A 25,274-nucleotide genomic window follows, 5' to 3' on the forward strand; every position below is an offset into this window, starting at 1 on the left:
TAGGAACTATAATCAGCCAGCGCAGTGGCTCACACCTGTAATCCCAGCACTCAGAGGCCGAGGCAGGTGGATCACTTGAGCTCAGGAGTCCCAGACCAGCCTGGGCACATGAACCCCTGTCTCTACAAAAAATAATAAAAATTAGCCAGGCGTGGTGCGGCAGGTGCCTGTAATCTCAGCTGCTTGGGAGGCTGAGGTGGGAGGATCATTTAAGCCTGGAAGTCAGAGGTTGCAGTGAGCTGAGATCACACCACTGCACTCCAGCCTGGGTGACAGAGGGAGACTCTGTCTCCAATAACAACAACAACAAAAAGGACGATAATCATTCCTCATTGCGTGTAGCAGGTGTTCAGCTGTTAACAAATGGGTGAAGTGGGCCAAGTACAGGGAGAGGCAGAAGTGACACTAAGCTCTTGGTGTCAGGGATACAGGGATTGGGGGAAACTTGAGAATGTGTGTTCTAAGCAACCACTACTCAGGTTTTTTATGTTTTATTTTAACTTTTGCTGTCACTCAGGCTAGAATGCAATGGTACAATCATAGCTAACTGCAGCCTCAACTTCCTGGGCTCAAGCAATCCTCCCGCCTCAGCCTCTTGAGTAGCTGAGACTACAGGTGTGCACTACCATGTCCAGCCAATTTTTTATTTTTATTTTTTGTAGAGACAGAATCTCACTATATTGCCCAGGCTGGCCTTCAACTCCTGATCTCAAGTGATCCTCCCTCCTCAGCCTCTCAAAGGGCTGGGATTACAGGTGTGAACCACCATGCCTGGCCAGAATCCATCTTTTTACAGGAAGCTTTACAAATTTTGATGGATGAGAATATTTATAATAAAAGGCAAGTAGGGTAAATATTATTGGTAGAGCCTAAGTGGTGGTGGATACACAGGTATTCACTGGAAATTCTTTCAGCCTTATATGCTGGAAAATGTTCATGGGGAAATGCTGAACAAAAACCCCTGAAGGCTGATCAAACAACACTGATGGGGCAGATGGATCTGCAGACAGCCAGCTGCACTCTGTGGTCTCCAAAAGAAAGCTTCAGCTTCACTGCCCACCTTCGACGTATCTGGGACCTCTCCTCTGCCCTGCCCCATACCCCCAATCCATTTGCTGGTCCCACATCCTTTCCTATACATTAGTAAAGCTGGGCTTGCCAAGGTCCACCCGACACCCATTCTTGTCCACGTCTGTGATGGGTACAGATCAACTCTCCTTCAGCCCCATCCCCCAAGCACCAAGTGTCAGCAACACACACACACCTGCAAACACCCTCCACAAAGCCTCCCTCAACCCATGCAGTCCTTTCTCTTTTTTTTTTTTTTTTTTGAGACAGAGTTTCGCTCTTGTTGCCCAGGCTGGAGGGCAATGGCACAATCTTGGCTCACCGCAACCTCCGCCTTGCGGGTTCAAGTGATTCTCCTGCCTCAGCCTCCCAAGTAGCTGGGATTACAGGCACGTACAACCACGCCCGGCTAATTTTGTACTTTTAGTAGAGACAGGGTTTTATCATGTTGGTGAGGCTGGTCTCAAACTCCCGACATCAGGTGATCTGCCCACCTCGGCGTCCTGAAGTGCTGGGATTACAGGTGTGAGCCACCGCACCCAGCCAGTCCTTTTTCTCTTGAAAGCCTTCCACATCAGAGTTCTGTGACTGAGCTCCACGTCCCCAACTGCTTCATGGCATTAGGTTTGTCTCCCCAAAGAAGGCAACCAGCACTTCCCCTTTCACCGTCCATCACACCTAGCCCTGGGCACACACAGTTTTGACTCTTCTATGAAGCAGCTCATCAAAATGTACATGGGAAGTTTAATGAGAAAAAAAAAAAAAAAAACCACACTGACATGCCAGGGCCCCACCCAGACTTACTGAGAAATGGAATCTCAGAGCAAGGCGGGGAGATGGGGATGGGGAGAGAGGGTTCAGGCCTGTCGGATGTTTACGAAGCTGGCCCAGTGATGCTGGCTGGCAGCAGGGCTGAAAGCCAGTCTCTGGGGCATGGGGTTGACTTAGTGATCCCTTGCTGAGTCCTACAGAATGTACAGAAAGCATGGTCTTTACCTTTCAGAGCAATGGGTCTCCGGATACCTGGCTGTGTCTAGAGGTGCTTTTGGTTTTCACCACCTTGGAGGTAGGGGGAATGCTATTGGCATCTAGAGGGTGGAGGCCAGGGATGCTGCTAAACATCCCACAATGTGGCCAGGCGGGGTGACTCACGCTTGTAATCCCAGCACTTTGGGAGGCTGAGGTGGGCGGATCACCTGAGGTCAGGAGTTCGAGACCAGCCTGGCCAACATGGTGAAACCCCGTCTCTGCTAAAAATACAAAAATTAGCCGGGTGTGGTGGCTCACACCTGTAATCCCAGCACTTTGGGAGGCTAAGGCGGGTGGATCACAAGGTCAAGAGATCGAGACCATCCTGGCCAACATGGTGAAACACTGTCTCTACTAAAAATACAAAAATTAGCCGGGCATGGTGGCGCACACCTGTAATCTCAGCTACTCAGGAGGCTGAGGCAGGAGAATCGCTTGAACCCAGGAGGTGGAGGTCGCAGTGAGCCGGGATTACGCCACTGCACTCCAGCCTGGCAACAGAGTGAGACTCCGTCTCAAAAAAAGAAAAAAAAAAAAAAAAATTAGCCAGGTGTGGTGGAGGGTGCCTGTAATCCCAGCTACTCAAGAGGCTGAGGCAGGAGAATCACTTGAATCTGGGAGGCGGAGGTTGCAGTGAGGTGAGACTGTGCCACTGCACTCCAGCCTGGGCAACAGAGTGAGACTCCATCTCAAAAGAAAAAAAAAAAGGCCGGGCACAGTGGCTCACGCCTGTATTCCCAGCACTTTGGGAGGCTGAGGTGGGTGGATCCCGAGGATAGGAAATCGAGGAGACCATCCTAGCTAACACGGTGAAACCCCATTTCTAGTAAAAAATACAAAAATATTAGCCAGACGTGGTGGCAGGTGCCTGTAGTCCCAGCTACTCAGGAGGCTGAGGCAGGAGAATGGTGTGAACCTGCAAGGCAGAGCTTGCAGTGAGCCGAGATCACGCTAGTGCACTCCAGCCTGGACGACAAAGTGAGACTCCATCTCAAAAATACAAAACAAACAAACAAAAAACCCGCAAAGCAAACCTCAGTCCCTCCCAATGGAGGATGATCCAGGCTCAAATGTCAACAGCAGCCAGGTCGAGAAACCTGCTCTGAACTGGCACAGTCCAGCAGACCTTTTGTTAATGAAGGAAATGTTCTACAGCCCCTCTGTCCACTAAGGAAACTCACTGGGCCACATGTGGCTCCTAAGCATTTGAAATGTGGCTACTATGACTGAGGAATTAAGTTTTTATTTTAATTCATTAAATTTCAACAGCCAAATGTAGCTAAGGGCTACAATATTGGACCTGATAATATTACTCTGGCAACACCTCCATACCCTAAAAATGTCTCCCTGGCCAGGTGGTGGCTCATTCCTGTAATCTCAGCAATTTGTGGTGCCAAGGCAGGAGGACTGCTTGAGTCCAGGAGTTCAAGACCAGCCTGGGCAACACAGCGAAACCCTGTCTTTATAAAAAATACAAAAACTAAGCAGGCATGGTGCCGCATGCCTGTAGTCTCAGCTACTCCCGAGGTTCAGGTGGAAGGACTTTGGTTTTTTTTTGAGACGGAGTCGTGCTCTGTTGCCAGGCTGGAGTGCAGTGGCGCAATCTCAGCTCACTGCAACCTCCACCTCCGGGTTCAAGTGATTCTCCTGCCTCAGCCTCCCAAGTAGCTGGGACTATAGGTGTGCACCACCATGCCCAGCTAATGTTTGTATTTTTAGTAGAGATAGGGTTTCATCAAGTTGGCCAGGATGGTCTCAATCTCTTGACCTCGTGATCCGCCCACCTCGGCCTCCCACAGTGCTGGGATTACAGGTATGCACCACCACACCCGGCCCAGGTGGGAGGACTGCTTAAACCTCAGAGGTCCAGGATGCAGTGAGCTGTAATCCAGCCACTGTACTCCAATCTGGGCAACAGAGCAAGACCCTGTTTCAAACAAAAAAGTCTCCCTGCCATGTGTCCTATAAAATCGGTGTAGACAACCAAGAAAGTCCATGGGAACATGTGTGTGACTTGCTTCTCAAAGCTCCACCCATCATGGATCCCCTGAGGTCAGGAGTTCGAGACCAGCCTGGCCAACATAAAACCCTGTCTCTACTAAAAATACAAAATTAGCCAGGCATGGTGGCAGGTGCCTATAATCCCAGCTACTCAGGAGGCTGAGGCAGGAGAATTACTTGAATCTGGGTGGTGGAGGTTGCAGTGAGCCGAGATGGCGCCACTGCACTCCAGCCTGGGCAACAAGAGTGAAACTCCATCTCAAAAAAGAAAAAACAAAAAAGCACCACCCACTAGAGGCACAAAGAGTTCAAAGATCACATCTGCCCCACAGGCCCTTCCAGAGATGAGCATGGGCCTAGGGTCTGGAGTCCCTCATTGCAGGGTTCCTTCTTCCAGCCAAGCATGCCATGCCTATGTTGGAAGCCTGTCTACACCTGAGCACACTTCCTCTCAGCCCCTCACCTTGATGGTTTCCAGCTCCATGCGAAGGCGGTTATTTTCGGACAAGAGGTCTCTGTTCCTGGTTTCAATTTGTTGCAGCTGCGTCTCCAATTCAGCTTCATATTCTCGGCTTCCCTCCTGGAATTCTCGGAGTTCCTCTTGCGTATTTTCTGCCCTACAGCAGAATTGTTAATCATCACCTCATAATTTTTTTGAAGACAGTCTCGCTCTATTGCCCAGGCTGCAGTGCAGTGCTGCAGTCTTGTCTCACTGCAACCTCTGCCTCCCAGGTTCAAGCGATTCTCCTGCCTCAGCCTCCCGAGTAGCTGGGACTATAGGCATGCAGCACCACACCCAGCTAATTTTTGTATTTTTAGTAGTGATGGGGTTTCACCATGTTGGCCAGGCTGGTCTCAAACTCCTGACTGCAGGTGATCTGCCCGCCTCGGCCTCTCACAGTGCTGGGATTACAAGCGTTAGCCACCGTGCTTGGCCAAATTCAAGGAACATTTTTTAAATATCAAGCCTGAATTACCTTTAAGTCAAACTAGAATAAAGAAAGTAGGAAGGTCTAGTTACAGTGGCTCATTAAGAATTACTTGAGGCCAGGAGTTCGAGACCAGCCAGGGCAACATAGTAAGACCTCATCTCTACAGAAATGTGTTTAAAAATCAGCCAGGCATGGTGGCACACGCCTGTAGTCCCAGCTACCTGGGAGGCTAAGGCAGGAGGATCACTTGGGGGCCAAGGGGTTGCAGTGAGATAGGGTCACACTTGTGAAGAGCCAGTGCAATTCAGCCTGGGTGACACAGTGAGACCCTGACTCTAAAATAATTTTTACTTATTTATTTGAGATAGAGTCTCGCTCTGTCACCCAGACTGGAATGCAGAGGTGCGATCACAGGTCACTGCAGCCTCAACCTCCCAGGATCAAGCAATTCTCCCATCTCAGCCTCCCAAGTAGCTGAGACTATAAGAACATGCCACCACGCCTGCTAATTTCTGTATTTTTTGTACAGATGGGGTTTTGCCATGTTGCCAGGGCTGGTCTCAAACTCCTGAGCTCAAGTGATCTGCCTACCCAAAGTGCTGGGATTATAGATGTGAGCCACTGTGCCTGGCCCTAAAATAATTTTTCAATAAATGAAAGAAACTAAGGGGACTGGAATAAGGCCTCTATGTATAAATTATAAAGACCCATTAGAAATAAAAACAGTGCCAAAGCAAACACACACAAACACCTCCCAGATATGAGCACTGACCAAAACACGAGTTTCAAATCTTAAAATCTGCAGCAATATATTTTGCTAGGCATAGGGAAAAGCTCTTTCTCTGTGCACAAAGAACTTACCAGATGTGGCATCTAGGAACTGATAAAAACCCTTCTACAAAATAAGATGGACACCAGGCGCGGCGGCTCACACCTGTAATCCCAGCACTTTGGGAGGCCGAGGCAGGTGGATCACCTGAGGTTGGGAGTTCGAGAGCAGCCTGACCAACATGGAGAAACCTCATCTCTACTAAAAATACAAAATTAGCTGGGCGTGGTGGCACATGCCTGTAATCCCAGCTACTCAGGAGGCTGAGGCAGGAGAATCGATTGAATCCAGGAGGCAGAGCTTGTGGTGAGCCGAGATCATGCCATTGCGCTACAGCCTGGGCAAGAAGAGCAAAACTCTGTCCCAAAAAAAAAAAAAGATGGAAGGCCAGGCATGGTGGCTTATGCCTGTAATTCCAGAACTTTGGGAGGGTGAGACGGGCAGATCATGTGAAGCCAGGAGTTCGAGACCAGCCTGGCCAGCATGGCAAAATCCCGTCTCTATTAAAAACACAAAAAATTAGCCAGGTGTGGTGGCACGTGCCCATAATCCCAGCTACTCAGAAGGCTAAGGCATGAGAATTGCTTGAACCCAGGAGGTGGAGGCTGCAGTGAGCCAAGATGGTGCCACTGCACTCCAGCCTGGGCAAGAGAGTGAGACTCTGTCTCAAAAAAAAAAAAAAAAAAGAAGTAAAAGAAAATAAGAAAATAAAATGGAAAGTAGCATAGTAGGATAATCAGGACCATAGGTCTAGAGTTCAAATTCCAGCTCTGCTACTTACTGGCTGTGTGACTGTGGGAAAGTTATCTGCCTTTACTGAGGCTCAGTTTCTTCATCTATTAAATGGGGTGCTAATAGTTTTTTCACAGGCAGTTTTGAGATAGTATAAGTTAAGCCTTTCACACTGCCTGGCACATAATAGGCCTGCAATAAATGGTTGCTGTTCTTTTTATAGAAGAAAGAGAGCTCACACCTGTAAGCCCAACACTGTGGGAGGCAGAGGTGCATCACTTGAGTCCAGGAGTTCAAGACCAGCCTGGGTAACATAGCGAGACCCCTGTTTCTACAAACCGAAAAAAAGCCTGGCCTGGTGAAGCACACCTAGAGTCCTAGCTACTTGGGAGGCTGAGACAGGAGGATCGCTTGAGCCCAGGAATTTAAGGCAGCTGTGCACTATGATCGTGCCTAGGAATAGCCACCGCCCTCAGCCTAGGTAACACAGCAGGACCCCATCTCAAAAAAAAAAAAAAAAAAAAGGAAAAGGAGGTGAACTCGGACTGACCTCTGTTTGTAGGTCATCGCCAGATCTTTCCAATAGTTAGCTTCTTCCTCCTCAGAGCTGAAAGTCTTTCTGGAGTCCTCCATTGTGAAAACAGGGGAAGAGATCACTCTCCTTGTGGCATGGTGTCTAGGAGAGAAGATTTTAAAATGATTACCCACATCTGGTTAAACAGCTGATCCCCTTTAACAGAAAAAAAATAAACTTGGCCAGGTGCAGTGGCTCACGCCTGTAATCCCAGCACTTTGGGAGGCTGAGGCGGGTGGATCGCGAGGTCAGGAGATCAAGACCATCCTGGCTAACACAGTGAAACCCTGTCTCTACTAAAAACACAAAAAATCAGCCGGGCACGGTGGCGGGCACCTGTAGTCCCAGCTACTCGGGAGGCTGAGGCAGGAGAATGGTGTGAACCCAGGAGGTTGAGCTTGCAGCGAGCTGAGATGGCACCACTGCACTCCAGCCTGGGTGATAGAGACTCTGTCTCAAAAATAAATAAATAAATAAACAAACAAACAAACTTTATGCTGAGTTAAATGATTAAATACTGCCAAAAATCTGAAGCTAAACCCAAACAAAAGACAATCCACTCACCTGTTATATTCCCTGGGTTAACATCAAGGCTCATGTATATCCCTATGGAAATATTTACTGAGCACCTACTAAAGGACCTAGGGAGCCACATAAAATGTCTCCAAGATGCCTGCCTTCCCTAAAGGGGCCTCACGGCCTGGTGGAGGGAGCTGGGGAGTGGGGGCTGGAATGGAGATTACGCATAAAATAATTATTATAATTATTGAGACAGAATCTTGCTCTATCACCCAGGCTGGAGTGCAGTGGCGTGATCTCAGCTCACTGCAACCTGCCTCCTGGGTTCAAATGATTCTTGTGCATCAGCCTCCCCAGCAACTGGGATTACAGGCATGCGCCACCACGCCTGGCTAATTTTTTAATTTTTAGTAGACAGGGTTTCGCCATGTTGGCCAGGCTGCTCTCGAACTCCTGACCTCAAGTGAACCACCCACCTCAGCCTCCCAAAGTGCTGGGATTACAGGCATGAACCACCGCACCCAAAACCCCCATGTAAATTATGATAAAACTATGTGCCTAGTGTAGCCACAGAAATGTACACAGGATTTTGACATGCAATAAATTGCATATATTTGAGTATACACATTGGTGTGTTTTGAAATATGTATGCACCTGAAAATACATTTCTATCAGTGCCCAGGATATTTAAGAAGTTCCAAACTCAACCTGAGAGTCATGGAAGGCTTCCTAGAAGAGATGACACACGAGGAGCATGTGAAAGAATATGAAAGAGCCATGTACAGTGGCTCACGCCTGTAATCCCAGCACATTGCGAGGCTGAGGCAGACAGATCATGAGGTCAGGAGTTTGAGACCAGCCTGGCCAATATGGTGAAACTCCGTCTCTACTAAAAAAAATACAAAAATTAGCCGGACGTGGTGGCGGGCACCTGTACTCCCAGCTACTCAGGAGACTGAGGCGGGAGAATCGCTTGAACCTGGGAGGTGGAGGTTGCAGTGAGCCGAGATCGTGCCGTTGCACTCCAGACTGGGTGACAGAATGAGACTCTGTCTCAAAAAAAAAAAAAAAAAGAATATGAAAGAACTGGAAGGCAATGGTAATTGAGTAGGGGAAGAAGGAATGAGAAACAGCCAGACACTTGTAGGGGAGCTAGACGGAGTCTGGTATGCCTGGGTTGAAAGGTGAGGAGTGGAAGGGAACCTGGACAGACTGAAATAAAGGGGCTAAGTCACAGACGGCTTTTGCAAGATGTTAAGAAACTTAGTGGCAATGGGAAACCATTGGAGGAAGTTAAGTAAGAGAGTGATGTGATATGATGGGCTTTCCTGCTTAAAAAGCTGGTCCTGGTGGCCATGGACAGGCAGAGGAAGGATAAGGCCTAAGATGGGGAGCTCCTGCAGCAATGCAAGAAAGAAAGGAAGGTGGAGGCCAGGTGCAGTGGCTCACACCTGTAATCCCAGCACTTTGACAGGCCAAAGCAGGCAGATCGCTTGAGCCCAGGAGTTTGAGACCAGCCTGGGTAACATGGAGAAACCCTGTCTCTACTAAAAATAGAAAAATATCAGCCAGCTGTGGTGGCACATGCCTGTGTTTCCAGCTACTCAGGAGGCTGAGATAGGAGGATTACCTGAGCAAAGAAGGCAGAGGTTGCAGTGAGCCAAGATAGTGCCATTGCACTGCACCTGGGTAACAAAGTGAGATCCTATTTAAAAAATAAAAGACAGCTGGGCACGGTGGCTCACGCCTGTAATCTCAGCACTTTGGGAGGCTGAGGCGGGCGGATCAAGAGGTCAGAAGATCGAGACCATCCTGTCTAAAACGGTGAAACCCCATCTCTACCAAAAATACAAAAAAATTCGCTGGGCATGGTGGCAGGTGCCTGCAGTCCCAGCTACTCAGGAGGCTGAGGCAGGAGAATGGCGCAAACTTGGGAGGCAGAGCTTACAGTGAGCCGAGATCGTGCCACTACACTCAAGCCTGGGCGACAGAGCAAGACTCCATCTCAAAAAAAAAAGAAAAGAAAAGAGAAAGGAAGGTGGCCTGAATTTGAAAATGAGAATAGGCCAGGTATAGTGGCTCACACATATAATCCCAGCACTATGGGAGGCCACTTGGGGCCAAGTGGACAAGGCAAAAGGACCACTTGGGGCCAGAAGTTCAAGACCAGCCTGGGCAACACAGCAAGACCCTACCTTGACAAAAAAAACTTTTTAAGAAATTAGACCAGTGTGGTACAACATATCTGTAGTCCTAGCTACTCTGGAGGCTGAGGAAGGAGGATCATGTGAGTCCAGGAGTTTGAGGCTGCAGTAAGCTATGATCACGGTACCCTGCACTCCAGCCTGGGCAAGAGAGTGAGACCTTGTCTAAAAAAAGAGAAAGTAGGAATGAAGATGGAGGGGATAGAAACGGACTCCAAAAATACCTAGAAGGCAAACTTAACCAGAACTTGATGAATTATGACTTTTGGGGGCAGGGGAGAGAGATAAAGGAGGTGAGGACATCTTCTGTGGCTCTACCTTAGGCAATCAGGTGCCGCCACCATCCCCATCACCAGAGATAAAGACTTCCAGAAGGTGGCTGGGTGCAGTGCCTCACATCTGTAATCCCAGCACATTGGTAGGCCAAAGCAGGTGGAATGCTTGAGCCCAGGAGTTCCAGACCAGCCTGAGCAACCTGGTGAGACCCTATCTCTACAAAAAATACAAAAATTAGCTGGGCATGGTGGTGTGTCTGTAGTTCCAGCTACTTGAGAGGATGAGGGGCAAGGGGAGGTCAAGGCTGCAGTGACCCATGACCATGCCACTGTACTCCAGCCTGGGCAACAGAGCAAGATCCTGTCTCAAAAAAAAAAGAACTATCAAAAGGAAAACTCGGCCGGGCGCAGTGGCTCACGCCTGTAATCCCAGCACTTTGGGAGGCCAAGGCAGGTGGATCACGAGGTCAGGAGATCAAGACCATTCTGGCCAACATGGTGAAGCTCTGTCTCTATTAAGAATACAAAAAATTATCCAGGCGTGGTGGCGGGCACCTGTAGTCCCAGCTACTCAGGAGGCTGAGGCAGGAGAATGGCTTGAACCCGGGAGGGGGAGCTTGCAGTGAGCCGAGATGGCGCCACTGCACTCCAGCCTGGGCGACAGAGCGAGACTCAAAAAAAAAAAAAAAAAAAAAGTAAAACTCTTGAGTAGGTGGGTGGGTTAAGGAGAGATAACAAACCCAGTCTCAGACATTCACAGCTTGACATGTCCATGACACACCAAGATGCAATATCGGAGCTGAAACTCAGGGTTGAAATTGGGTCAACAATATCCATTTGAAAGTCATGCATCTGTAGCTGGTTTTTCTCTTTTCCTCGTGACGATGAGAGAATCTCCTAGGGACTGTGTATGGAACAGTGAAGAATGCCAATATTGGAAAGGTGGGCAGTTTAACTGAAGGAGGCAGAGAAGAAACAGAGTGAGAGAGATGAGGAGTGAGAGAGATGAGAATCAGGAAGACTGTGCTGTCCTGGGAGTGGGTGGTTTCAAGGGAAAAAAGGGAAACATTCCAGTGTCACAGGGATGCAACAGAGAAGCAGGGAAGATAAGGGCTGGAAAATATCCACGAGGCTGAGGGAAAGTCGGTCACTGGCAGTGTGAGCAAGAAAAGTTTCTACACAGTGGAGGAGGAAAGACGAAGAACTGAGTGCAGGAGTAACTGGGAGGTGAAAAAGAGGAAGGAGATGGAATTCTGGAGAATTCCCTAAAAGAAGATGAAACAAATTAGCCAACAGCTAGAGGATGGGTGGTAAGGGCCTTGGCTCTCAGGACTGTGAGCTGTTTCACAGCAGAGGTGAGGGAAGCAATTTGTTTTTTTAAGAGATAGGGTCTCAATCTGTCATCCCAGCTGGAGTGCAGTGACACAATCATAGCTCACTGCACCCTTGAACCCCTAGGCGGCAGTGATCCTACTGCCTCAGCCTCCCGACTAGGTGGGACTACAGGTGTACGCCACTACGCCCAGCTAATTTTTTTCTTAAGAGATGGGGTCTTACTATGTTGCCCAGGCTGGTCTCAAATTCCTGGGCTCAAGCGATCCTCCTGCCTTGTACTCTCAAAGCACTGGGATTATAGGTGTGAGCCACCATGCCTGGCAGGAAAGCAGACTTCTATTAACAGTTGGGCTAATGGTTTGTATACTCCCTGTTGATAGAGCCTGTCTGAATTTATTTGAGGCTCTGAGCTTGTCAAAAGGGCATGAGGCATCCAAATAAGATTGTGTCCAGGCCAGACTTAGTGGCTCGCGCCTGTAATTCCAGCACTTTGGGAGGCCGACGCAGGCGGATCACAAGGTCAGGAGTTCGAGACCAGCCTGGCCAATATGGTGAAACCCCATCTCTACTAAAAATACAAAAATTAGGCGGGCACAGTGGCAGGCACCTGTAGTCCCAGCTACTCAGGTGGCTAAGGCAGGAGAATCGCTTGAACCCAGGAGGTGGAGGTTGCAGTGAGCCGAGATCACGCCACAGCACTCCAGCCTGACCGACAGAGAGAGACTCCGTCTCAAAAAAAAAAAAAAAAAAAAAAAAAAGATTGTGTCCAAGGCCAGGCACAGTGGCTCACACCTGTAATCCCAGCACTTTGGAAGGCCAAGGCAGGTGAATCACCTGAGCTCAGGAGTTTGAAACCAGCCTGGCCAACACAGTGAAACCCCGCCTCTACTAAAAATATAAAAATTAGCCAGGTATGGTGGTGTGCGCCTGTAATCCCCACTACTCGGGAGGCTGAGGCAGGAGAATCACTTAAACCCAGAAGGCAGAGGTTGTAGTGAGCCAAGATTGCACCACTGCACTCCAGCCTGGGGGACAGAGTGAGACTCCCCCTCAAAAAAAAAAAAAAAAAGATTGTGTCCAAGGTCTCTTCCTTAAGAGAACTCAGAGGCTGGTGTGTATCCCTGAGGACAAAAACCGTCACTTTCGAAGATATAACCAACAAGCTATAGTTTTGGTTAAAACATGAAATCATTAGGCTAAACATGTAAGTGTCAACACAGATACCACTACTAACTTCTGGTGGAAGTTAGTGAGCCTCATCCATGTTAAGCCAATGACAGAGGTGGGCCTAATTCACACAGAACCAGGAAATGCACAATTGTACCTAGATTCAAGCACAAAACTTACCGATAACTACGTTTGTTGGGACCCATATTCACATCCTTTCTCCCTCCTACTTTTTCAATCCTTTCCCTCATTCAGAGAAAACATGCTATTTCCCGACCCACCCATCCCTCTGGGAAGCAGATTCTCTGAAAGTTTGATCAAGGCAGAAAGGCGAAATGTCATACAAAGCTGGCCAGACGTGGTGGCTCATGCCTGTAATCCCAGCACTTTGGGAGGCTGAGCCACGCAGATGACTTGAGGTCAGGAATTCAAGACCAGCTTGGCCAACATGGTAAAATCCTGTCTCCACTAAAAATAAAAAAATTAGATGGGTGTGGTGGCAGGCACCTATCATCCCAACTACTCAGGAGGCTAAGGCACAAGAATCGCTTGAACCCGGGAGGCAGAGGTTGCAGTGAGCCACGATCATACCACTGCACTCCAGCCTGGGCAACAGAGCAAGACTCCATTTCAAAAACATACAAACAAAAAATAAATAAATGTCATACAAAGCTAATGATTTGTAGTTTTTTCTGTTTGTTTTTTCCAGATGTGCATTCATTTTTCCATCCTCTGTGACAGCACAATATTCCCTTGGAAGAATAACCTACTCATTTCATGAGTTCAGAGGGATCTGACATCATCCTCTGCATCTGGGAAGAGGCATATGCCTACTCATGTCCTTAGTGATCAGCTCACGGGTGGGCCTAACACACGATAAGCCAGTGACAGAGGTGGGCCTAATTCATGCAGAACCAGTGACAGGGTAAGCCTCACCCATATTGAGCCAATGACAGGTGGGCCTAATTCATGCAGAACCAGTGACAGGGTAAGCCTCACCCATATTGAGCCAATGACAGGTGGGCCTAATTCACGCAGAACCAATGATAGGGTAAGCCTAACCCATGCTCAGCCAATGACAGAGATGGGCCTAATTCACACAGAACCAATGACTGGGTGAGCCTAACCCCCATGCTCAGCCAGTGACAGGTATGGATCTAATCCATGCTGAGCCAATGACTGGCTTAAGGATGGGCCTAATCCATACTGAGCCAGTGAAGGCCCAGGTCCAGACCTTTTGCACAGCTGTCAAAAATGAAACTCTCTTTCCACTAGGGTTGGTAAGGTAAGCCTGAAGCTGGAGGTAAGCCTGAAACTGCCGGTGGTCATCTTGCTATCACAAGGGAGAGCCTGCCTGAGACTGAAGCCAAAACAGAGGAAAGCGGGGCCAAGGGATGGAGAGCCTGGGTCCTGACAATATCATTTGAACACCTAGATGCAGCCACACCTGATTTAAGGTTATGAGATAATCAATTCCTTGTCTTGGTTATACCAGTTGGGGTTAGATTTCTGCCACGCAGGAATCCTAATGAATGCATGGAGTCAATGACCTTACTTGCTCAAAGTCAAAAGGGTAGAGTGGTGCCTGGCGCAATGGCTCATGCCTGTAATCCCAGCCCTTTGTGAGGCCGAAGCAGACAGATCACCTGAGGTCAGGAGTTTGAGACCAGCCTGGGCAACATGGTGAAACCCCGTGTCTACTAAAAAAAAAAAACAAAAACAAAAATTAAACGGGCACGGTGGTGCGCGCCTGTAGTCCCAGCTACTCAGAAGGCTGAAGCAGGAAAAATCATTTAAGCCTGAGAAGCGGAGGCTGCAGTGAGCCAAGATCACTGCACTCCAGCCTTCTAGCCTGGGCGACAGAACAAGAGCCCAACTCAAAAAAATAAAAAGGGGGTAGAGTGTTAATAGCAGTCATTAACAAAGCCAGAAGCAGCATAAACCTAGGCCAAGGAGTCCCTGCTCAAACCATAAGCTCTAATGAGCCCAGATATCATTTAATATGTAGTCATCAAACCAATTCTATAGCAACAATAGCCCAGGGCCAAGGCATCTATCAATGAGCACTGTGTGGCCATTAAGACATTGGTGGCTGGGTGCGTTGGCTCATGCCTGTAATCCCAACATTTTGGGAAGCCAAGGCGGGTGGTTCACCTGAGGTCAGGAGTTCGAGACCAGCCTGGCCAACATGGTGAAACTCCATCTCTACGAAAAATACAAGAAATTAGCCAGGCGTGGTGGCAGGCACATGTAATCCCATCTACTCGGGAGACTGAGGCAGGAGAATTGCTTGAACCCAGGAGGCGGAGGTTGCAGTGAGCCAAGATCGCACCATTGCACTCCAACCTGGACAAGACTGAAACTCTGCCTCAAAAAAAAAAAAAAAAAGACACTGGTGATCCTATTGAGGGCAGTCTCAGTCCTATGGTATGGAAGGTTGTCAGCATACAATAAAGTACGGAAGTGAGGAACCAGGAACAACAAAAGCAGACTGACTCCTCCAGAGCTTTGGAAAAAGATGTGCAAGATCCAATGTGATCAGGCCCCTGCATAGTTTTCTACACATTTCCTACCCTACCACCTCTCATTCACTTATGTCCCAGCCACACTGCCTTCTTTCTCTTCCTTGAACACCCAAGCCTGGCAGGGTGCGGTGGTTCATGCCTGTAATCCCGATACTTTGGGAGGCCACGGTGGGTAGATCACTTGAAGCCAGGAGTTCGAGACCAGCCTAGCCAACATGGTGAAACCCCATCTCTGCTAAAAATACAAAAATTAGCTGGGCATGGTGGCGCATGCCTGTAATCCCATCTACTCAGGAGGCTGAAACAGAAGAATCTCTTGAACCCGGGAGGTGGAGGTTCCAGTGAGCAGAGATCCTGCCACTGCACTCCAGCCTGGGTGACAGAGCAAGACTCCGTCTCAAAAAAAAAAAGAGTAATAATAATAATAATAATAATAATAATAATAATAATAATAAAAGAAAAGAGCTTCTTAAAACACTGTTATCTTGGCCAGGAAGGTTTAAAAACTTAATCCTCAGGAAAGAAATGAATCCGAGATGTTTTAGGAGGTGCGTCTATTGTGGGGCAGGTTCTAATTACAACGGGCAGATGGGAGGGATCTGGTTTTGGATTTCAAGGACTGAGGAGAAACTAAGCAGAGAACTGGATTTATATCACAGCCTGCAAAATCTTTCACTCCAACCAAGAGACAAAAACCACAGGAACAGCATTTCAACCAAAAACTCTTACATTTTAAAAACAATCCTTACGGAAGAGAGATGCTGGAGGCAAAGAAGAAAGAAGTAACAGCTGCACTTCACTTTATCATAAAACAGCAATCTTAAAAGTATAAGATTTTTGCCTTTGCCATTCAAAAATGTCAGAGAGAGGCCGGGCACGATGGCTCATGCCTGTAATCCCAGCACTTTGGCAGACTGAGGTGAGCAGATTGCTTGAGCCTAGGAGTTTGAGACCAGCACAAGGTGAAACCCCATCTCTACTAAAAATACACAAATCAGCAGGACGTCACGATGCACGCCTGTAGTCCCAGCACTTTGGGAGGCTGAGGCAGGTGGACTGCTTGGGCCCAGGAGTTCGAGACCAGCCTGGGCAACGTGGTGAAACCCCGTCTCTACTAGAAACACAAAAATTAGCCAGGCGTGGTAGAGCGCACCTATAATCCCAGCTACTTGGGTGGCTGAGACACAAGAATTGCTTGAACCCAGAGGCAGAGGTTGCAGTGAGCAGAGATTGTACCACTGCACTCCAGCCTGGGCACAAGAGCAAGACTCTGTCTCAAAAAATAAATAAACAACATGAAAATGTCAGAAAGTTCTATTGCACTACTCTCTGTGGCAGAAAGCAGGCAAGATGACTTGTAAGGGTTCTCTTATTTTATCAGCATTAAGTACTGAATTTGACCTTCTGTTTGCTGTGTGCTAGACATTTCAAAAATTGTTTGCAAACGTTATCCTCTCTAAGCTGTGCGACTGTAAGAGATGGCTAAACAGGACAACCACTCTGTTTCTTGGAAGCAGAAACACCGTATGCTTTGGCCATCTCTAAACATGCATGTGAGCAGCAGAGGCAAACTAGATCCAAGTTCAAGGGGTCTTTGCATTCAAGTCCAAGGTTTCCCAGGGGTTGCAAACTGACTGACTGCAGATCAGATTCACTTGTTTCATTTGGTCCACAGTCTTTTTTTTTTTTTTTTTTTTTGAGTCGGAATCTCTTTCTCTGTTGCCCAGGCTGGAGTGCAGTGGTGTGATCTCAGCTCACTGCAACCTCTGCCTCGCAGGTTCAAGCGATTCTCCTACCTCAGCCTCCCCAGTGGCTCGGAATACAGGCGCACGCCACCACGCCTGGCTAATTTTTTGTATTTTTAGGAGAGATGGGGTTTCGCCATGTTGGCCAGGCTGGTCTCAAACTCCTGACCTCAGGTGATCTGCCCACCTAGGCCTCCCAAAGTGCTGGGATTACAGGTGTGAGCCATCGTGCCTGTCCCTCACATAGTGTTTTAAAAGGCACTGTAATAGGCAAGTGTTAATGCCTAGTCTCAGTATATACAACTTTGCACCTGCTATCTTAAAAATGGATCCCACATGCATTTATTTCATCTGTGTGCCACTAACCTGCGTTCTTAATACACCACCACACCATCATGCCCCAGGGACAAATCTGATGGGATCATGCAAGGAACAACGACAAACTAAGACCCAGTGGTACAAAAAGTATCTATTTCGCACAATGGAGATCTACGCCTCCTTCAAAAATTTGTTTCCAGCCGGGTGTTGTGGCTCACACCTGTAATCCCAGCACTTTGGGAGGGTGAAGCAGGCAGATCACTTGAGCTCAGGAGTTAGAGACCAGCCTGGGCAACGTGGTGAAACCCCATCTCTACCAAAAATACAAAAAATTAGCCAGGTGTGATGATGCACACCTGTGGTCCCAGCTACTCAGGAGGCTGAGGTGGGGGGAATCACTTGAGCATGGGAGGCGGCTGTTGCAGTGAGCCGAGATCTCCCCACAGCACTCCAGCCTGTGTGACAGAGCGAGACCCCCGTCTCAAAAAAAAAAAAAAAAATTGTTTCCACGTGCTTTTTTTTTTTTTCTGCATGTTTTACATGATTAAAGCTAACAAAAAAGTCTGCAAATGCACTCGAGACACACACCTCTGATTTTAAAACTCTGGAAAAAAGCAAAGCAATCTCTTTCAGCTTTCCTCTAAGAGAAGAAAGCCAGCACTGCTAGTCAGGAGCAATAAACATACAGAAACCATCAATAATTAACTCAACACCCTTCTCCATCCCCACTCCGTATCCTTCCCAATCAAAACAAACAGAAGAGCAGGAGGGAAGAGAAAGAAGCTGCCAAATGTCCACACATGCTCCGACAGCCAGGATGCAGGCTTTGCATTTTGCAGAAGTGACATCACTGGGGCAACATCAGTCAAGAGTCAGCAAGCCTGGCTTCTGTCTTTGTGCTTTCCAAGTTTATAATGATCAACCTACAAAAATACTTAGGCAGGCAAGGACCCATGTTCAAAGATGCACACCATCATTCACTAATGTGGAAAACTGGAAACCTCAACGTCAACAGAGGACTGAATGGAAAACAATGCAGTTGTTAAGAACTGTATGGACTAATATGGAAGAAAGCTCAGGATATGTTAAAAATGGGTGCCCATTTTTGTTTATTTCCCTCTGCACACAGAATAGAAAAGGGTCTGGAGGATGCACCAGAATGGGGGTAAAGCAAGCCCCGTGGATTTGTACCTGACACCTTGCTTTAACGTAAACTACATACACATATATACAGTAAGCATAGATTGCTTTAGAGATTTTAAAAAGCTTAGGCCAGGCGCCGTGGCTCTCCCCCACCCAGGCACTTTGGGAGGCTGAGGCAGAAGGATCGCTTGAGCCCAGGAGTTCGAGACCAGCCTGGGCAACATAGTGAGACCCCTATCTCTACAAAAAAATTTTAAAAATTAGCCAAGCAGGCCGGGCGTGGTGGCTCACACTTGTAATCCTAGCACTTTGGGAGGCCGAGGCGGGTCCACCACGACGCCCCCAGCTCGGGAGGAGAGGGAAACCCCGTCTAAAAAAAAAAAAAAAAAAAAAAAAAAAATTAGCCAAGCATGCTGGCATGTGCTTTTAGTCCCAGCTACTTGGGAGGCTCAGGCAGGAGGAGTGCTTGAGCCTGAGAGATCGAGACAAAAAATAAAATAGCTATTGTTCCAGGATAATTTAATTCTACTGAACCAAGTGCCAGGGAAAGAATTTTTCCTACTGTGGTTTTGCCTCCTCCAGCCCTTTTCAAACATTTCTTGAACACCTACTAAGTGCTGGGCACTGCTGAAGGAGGCAGACAAAAAGCACCTACATCCATTGCACGAGGTGCACATGTAGTACTAGCTGCAGGCACAAACTTTCTGTACACAGGAATGCTCATGTTAGGAAATTACCTTGTGAGGAAAAGGAGTGTCATTTCTCGGCTCACACATTCTAAGGCAGAAGAACACACTTTGGGCTCTGTGCAGTGGCTCATGCCTGTAAGTAATCTCAGCACTGTGGGAAGCCAAGGCAGGAGGACTGCTTGAGCCCAGCAATTTGAGACCAGCCTGGGCAACAAAGCAAGATTCTGCCTCTACATAAAAAAATAATAATAATGATAGGGTCGGGTCAGTGGCTCAACTTTGGGAGGCTGAGGCGGGCAGATCACAAGGTCAGAAGTTTGAGACCAGCCTGGCCAATATGGTGAAACTCCATCTCTACTAAGAATTAGCTGGGCATGGTGGCACGCACCTGTAATCCCAGCTACTCAGGAGGGTGAGGCAGAAAAATCACTTGAACCTGGAAGGTTGAGGTTGCAGTGAGCCGAGATCGCGCCACTGCACTCCAGCCTGGGCAACAGAGCAAGACTCCGTCTCAAAATAAAAAAATAAATAAATATAGTAATAAATAACACACTTTGGAAACAAAAATAACATCCTAACAGAGTAAGTGAAGTTAACAAACTGCTATCCAACATGGAATAAAATATGAATCAAAGGCCCCCGAGACTTCAGCGGCACAGATCATCTGCATTTAATCCTACACAAAACACATACTAAGAGGAAAGGCTCAAAATGGGTTGTAGGCCGGCACGGTGGCTCATGCCCAGCACTTTGGGAGGCCGAGGTGGGCAGATCATGAGGTCAGGACATCGAGACCATCCTGGCTAACACGGTGAAACCCCATCTCTACTAAAAATACAAAAAATTAGCCAGGCGTGGTGGCACGCACCTGTAGTCCCAGCTACTCCGGAGGCTGAGGCAGGAGAATCGCTTGAACCCGGGAAGCAGAGGCTGCAGCGAGCCAAGATCGCACCACTGCACTCCAACCTGGGCGACAGAGTGAGACTCTGTCTCAAAAAAAAAACAAAAAACAAAAAAAAACAAAAACGGGTTGTATACCAACGAGGTGATGGAGGCTGGGGTGGTTGGGTAATAAGAGGCTTTGGGGAGTAGCTGGGATTTAATTAATCTTCAAAACACCCGACCCATGTCCTAAAATGCCATCCTATCCTAGAATACACTATAACAAAACTAAAAATGATGAACCTGCCTAGGTCGTGCTGCAAAGTCCTTTTCTTTAGAAAGTTAAAAGGGGCCTGAGGCTCAAAGTAGAAATTAAGAGGCACAACCTGGTAGTAACCACGGGCAAAGCAATCAAGGAAGCTCAGGCCCTCCGGAGGCAGAAAGCCTGACATGGCTCGGAGAAGATAAAGTCGCCTCCCCAAAAGCGGTGTCAAGGTGACAGCGGGGTTTCCCAGGACCTCAGAGACTCAGGTGAGCCCAGCCATCATTCAAGCTGCGGAATAAGCATTTTCGTCCTTTACCCAATCCCTCCCCAATGTGCTGTCGAAGAAACCTGAACCGTCCAGCGGCAGAGATGGGAGCAAAGCGGAGAGGAGACTGCCCCAAACATGTTCCCGGAGGGAGGGAGCGGGGTGGGTTTTTGGAAAGAGGCCTGTAGGGCCGGGACAGTGGGTGTGAGGGCAGGGGCAGCGCTGCAATCGGGGGATCTGGGGTCGCAGGGAAGGGGGTGGCAGGATGGAGGGGTAGGAGAGAGAGAGAGAGAAAAGAAACGAGGAGCATCTAGGACAGTATGAGAGGGAGGAAGAGAAGAAAGAGGATGCAGCCTGGCAGCGGGGTTTGGGGACGGGCAAGACTGAGCCACCCACCCAGGAAGTCCCGGAAGGAGGAGAGGGCAACGGGGTGGGAGAAAGACCAGCGCAGAAAGAGAAACAAAGTTGCCAAGGGCGAGGGGCAGGCGCGAGGGACGCACGGGTGGCAAGGCACTCAGTGCCTAACTTTTTAGGACGGGAGGCTCCAGGGAGTAGGGACTTTGGAGCCCGGGGAGCGGGGAAGTCCAGGCGCCGGGAAGCGACGCGCAAGCTAGGGGCATGGGGGTCCCCGCCAGGCGGTGGCCCGGGGTCCCGGGGTCCTGGGGCGGGGCAGAGGAGCTCTTCAGCCGCGGTGGAGGTCCCCGGACAGCCACCCAGACCCCAGCCCCGCGCAGCCCCGCACTTACCCGAGCAGGGGCAGCCAGGACAAGGCGGCGGCGGCTGCAGCAAAGGCTGCTAGGGGCGCTGCGGCCTCGGCCCTCCGGACCCCGCCCCCGCACCGGCGCCCGCGGTCGGCACCGCCCATTGGCTGCTGCTCCACGGTAGCGCGCCCGCCTCGGCCAATCAGCGCAGAGCAGCGTCTTTGGAAACTTTTTTCCCAAGCTGGGTGCGGCGCGGCCACGCGGCCACGCGGCGGAGGCTCCTGGCCGGAGGGGACTTGGGAGGCGCCGGCTGCTGGGCGCTGGGCTGGGGCGCTCGGGCGGGCCTTGGAGATGCTGCAGGACGCTGCCTGGACACCCGGGAAACGGGTTTGGGCTTGCAGGCCGCGCATTTCAGGAAAATACGCCGGCCTCTCCTTCACTCCGACTGCATTTTCCCATTCTTGCACTTTCTTCAAATCAGAAGGAAAGACAAAGATTCAGGCCCACTGAAGTTAGCGGTGCCCCGTGCCCTTCCTACTCCTTTACACCCAAAGTATAATCTTCAGCATCATTATCTTCTCCAGAGGCAGGAGAAGGTAGTGCACCAGAATTTGGTCATAAACTTGGCCTTGAGTTCTAGCTGTGCCCCTTACTACCTGTGTGATCTTGGGAAAGTTGTTTAGCCTCTATGACTCTGTTTCCCCATCTATAAAACGCCATTATGGGTCTGGCGCGGTGGTCACTTTGGGAGGCCGAAGGCGGATCACGAGGTCAGGAGTTCGAGACCAGCCTGGCCAAGATGGTGAAACCCCATCTCTACTAAAGATACAAAAAATTAGCCGGACGTGGTGGCACGCACCTGTAATCCCAGCTACTCAGGAGGCTGAGGCAGGAGAATCGCGAGAACCCGGGAGGTGGAGGTTGCAGTGAGCCGAGATCACACCACTGCACTCTAGCCTAGGCGGCAGGACAAGAGTCCATCTTAAAGAACAAACCAAAAAAAAAAAAAAAAACGACATTATGCAGAGGACTAAATGACTTAACAGCATTTGTAAAAACGTTTAGAACAGAAATTTGAACATAGTAAGTATAATATATGTATTTGTTAAATGATCTTGATTTTATTTATTTTGAGATGAAGTCTCCCTCTGTCTCCCAGGCCGGAATGCAGTGGCGTGATCTCCACTCACTGCAGCCTCCGCCTTCTGAGTTCAAGCAGTTCTCCTGCTTCAGCCTCACAGTAGCTGGGATTACAGGCCCGCATCACCACAACCGGCTAATTTTTGTATTTTTAGTAGAGATGGGGTTTCACCATGTTGGCCAGGCTGGTCTCGAACTCCTGACCTCAGGTGATCCACCCACCTTGGTCTCCCAAAGTGCTGGGATTACAGGCGTGAGCCACCGCACCCTGCCTGATGATCATGGTTTCTAAATGGCTGTGTGTGCCAGGCACAATTCTCACAGCAACCCTAATTGTTCACTAACAAATTAAAATTAAAAAATAATTTTTTTCTTTTCTTTTTTTTTTTTTGAGACAGTTTCCCTCTTGTTGCCCAGGCTGGAGTGCAATGGTGCCATCCCGGCTCACTGCAACCTCCACCTCCCGGGTTCAAGCGATTCTTTTGCCTCAGTCTCCCTAGTAGCTGGGATTACAGGCGCCCACCACCACACCCAGCTAATTTTTTGTGTTTTTAGTAGAGACACGGTTACACTATGTTGGCCAGGTTGGTCTCGAACTCCTGACCTCAGGCGATACACCTCAGCCTCCCAAAGTGCTGGGATTACAGGCGTGAGCCATGTAACTCAGAAGGCAGAGGTTGCAGTGAGTGGAGATCACACCACTGCATTCCAGCCTGGGAGACAGAGGGAGACTTCATCTCAAAATAAATAAATAAATAAATAAAATCAAGCCACCATGCTTAGCTTGAGTTTTTTTTTCTTTATTTTCTTGTAAAACATCCTGTCATAACATGTTCATTAACAAATATCGAACGTTCTGTTTAGTGGGTACAAAAATAGAGTTAGAATGAATAAGATCTAGTATTTGGGAGCACAACAGGGTGACTACAGTCCACAACAATGTACTGTATATTTTGAAATAACTAAAGGAGTATAATTGGAGTGCTTGTAACACAAAGAAAGGATAAATGCTTGAGGTGATGGACACCATCTACCCTGATGTGATTATGATGCATTGTATGCATGTATCAAAATATCTCATGTACCCCATAAACACCTACTGTGTACCCATAAAAACTAAAAATATATATATATTATCAAGCATTTTTTTTTTTGGAGATAGAGTCTCACCCTGTGACATAGGCTGGAGTGCAGTGGCATAATCACTGCTCACTGCATCCTGGATGTCCCAGGCTCAAGCAATCCTCCCACCTCATCCTCCAGAGTAGCTAGGACCACAGGTGTGCACCACCACGCCCAGCTAATTTTTACATTTTTTTGTAGAGACATAGATCTCACCATGTTGCCCAGGCTGGTCTCGAACTCCTGGGCTCAAATGATCCTCCTGCCTCAGCCTCCCTCCCAAAGTGCTGGGATTATAGGCATGAACCACAGCACCCGGCATTATAAGCATTCTTCTGTACAGTGCACCCTTACAGCACAGTGAATACAGTCAAAGTACCTGTCCTCAAAGGGCTTATATTGTTAAGAGAGAAACACACTAAATCTATAAGCAGAAAAAGTAACGTCATTTCAGATATCAATAAGTGCTATGACTAAGGCAAGCTCATTTGATACAAAGGGCTAGGAGGGGTCACTTCAGATACTATACTCAGGGAAGGCCACTGTAGAGAGGAGACCATGCAATTGAACCACAGATGATGAACCACAGGAAAGCATTTTATTGTATCCATGTTAAAGATGAGAAAATAGCCGGGCGCGGTGGCTCACGCTTGTAATCCCAGCACTTTGGGAGGCCGAGGCGGGCGGATCACGAGGTCAGGAGATCGAGACCACGGTGAAACCCCGTCTCTACTAAAAATACAAAAAATTAGCCGGGCGTGGTGGCGGGCGCCTGTAGTCCCAGCTACTCGGAGAGGCTGAGGCAGGAGAATGGCGTGAACCCGGGAGGCGGAGCTTGCAGTGAGCCGAGATTGCGCCACTGCACTCCAGCCTGGGTGACAGAGCGAGACTCCGTCTCAAAAAAAAAAAAAAAAAAAGAGAAAATAAAGGTGCAGGAAGTTAATTGAGTTGCCTGAGGTCTTACAACTAGTAATTAACAAATCAGGCGTCAGAGCTGGCTTTGACTCCTAAACCCTCCTTCTTCAGCACTATGCTAGAGGCAAATAGATCTTAGCGATTACAGGGTCTCCCACCCCACTCCTGCCTTCATGCTATGCTTAGAACAGCCTTTCTCAAATTCTACTTTGGACTCGTTGCTAATTCCTAAAAACTGCTTAGAGGCACAAAGGGGAACCCCACCACCTATCAACAGGTTTAAGGAAAGTACCAAATGTTTTTCAGGAAACTTCCCATACATTAATGAATCATTTACATCCTGCTTCACACTTTACTATGTCTGATGCCTTCTCCCTTGGAATTTTATGTTATTTTGAGACAGAGTCTCACTCTGTTGTTGCCCAGGCTGGAGTGCAGTGCTACAATCTCGGCTCACTGCAACCTCCGCCTCCCGGGTTCAAGCGATTCTCCTGCCTCAGCCTCTCGAGTAGCTGGGATTACAGGTGTTCACCACCATGCCCAGCTAATTTTTCTATTTTAGTAGAGGCGGGGTTTCACCATGTTGGCCAGGCTGGTTTTGAACTCCCGACCTAAAGTGCTCCACCCGCCTCAGCCTCCAAAAGTGCTGGGATTACAGGCATGAGCCACCACACCAAGCCTCCCCTTAGGAATTTTATTACTTACTTATTTATTGAGATGGAATCTCACTCTGTCGCCCAGGCTAGAGTGCAGTGGTGGGATCTCGGCTCATTGTAACCTCCACCTCCCGGTTCAAGCGATTCTCCTGCCTCAGCCTCCCAAGTAGCTGGTATTATCCCCCGCTTGGATTTTTTTTTTTTTTTGGAGTCTCGCTCTGTTGCCCAGGCTGGAGTACAATG

At 48.6% G+C, this 25,274-nt stretch overlaps 1 protein-coding gene across 3 annotated transcripts in view; it reads right to left on the minus strand.

The window, feature by feature from the left end:
* The window catches only part of NDE1 (nudE neurodevelopment protein 1), a 61,075-nt gene that overhangs the window by 32,549 nt on the left and 3,252 nt on the right, over positions 1 to 25,274 (minus strand). The window contains exons 2-4 of one of the 3 annotated variants that reach the window (XM_058433911.1): positions 22,058 to 22,179; positions 7,142 to 7,267; positions 4,562 to 4,715 (exon numbers count right to left, since the gene is read on the minus strand). In XM_058433911.1, coding sequence (XP_058289894.1) covers positions 4,562 to 4,715; positions 7,142 to 7,224 — 237 coding nt within the window. In that variant the 5' untranslated portion in view covers positions 7,225 to 7,267; positions 22,058 to 22,179. Of the gene's footprint in view, positions 1 to 4,561; positions 4,716 to 7,141; positions 7,268 to 21,243; positions 21,315 to 22,057; positions 22,180 to 25,274 lie in introns of those variants that run through there. The other 2 variants (XM_032145246.2, XM_058433912.1) reach the window with 2 other exon arrangements.

The sequence above is a fragment of the Hylobates moloch genome, unplaced genomic scaffold (assembly GCF_009828535.3).
Source record: "Hylobates moloch isolate HMO894 unplaced genomic scaffold, HMol_V3 SCAFFOLD_23, whole genome shotgun sequence".
NCBI classification, from domain to species: Eukaryota; Metazoa; Chordata; class Mammalia; order Primates; family Hylobatidae; genus Hylobates; species Hylobates moloch.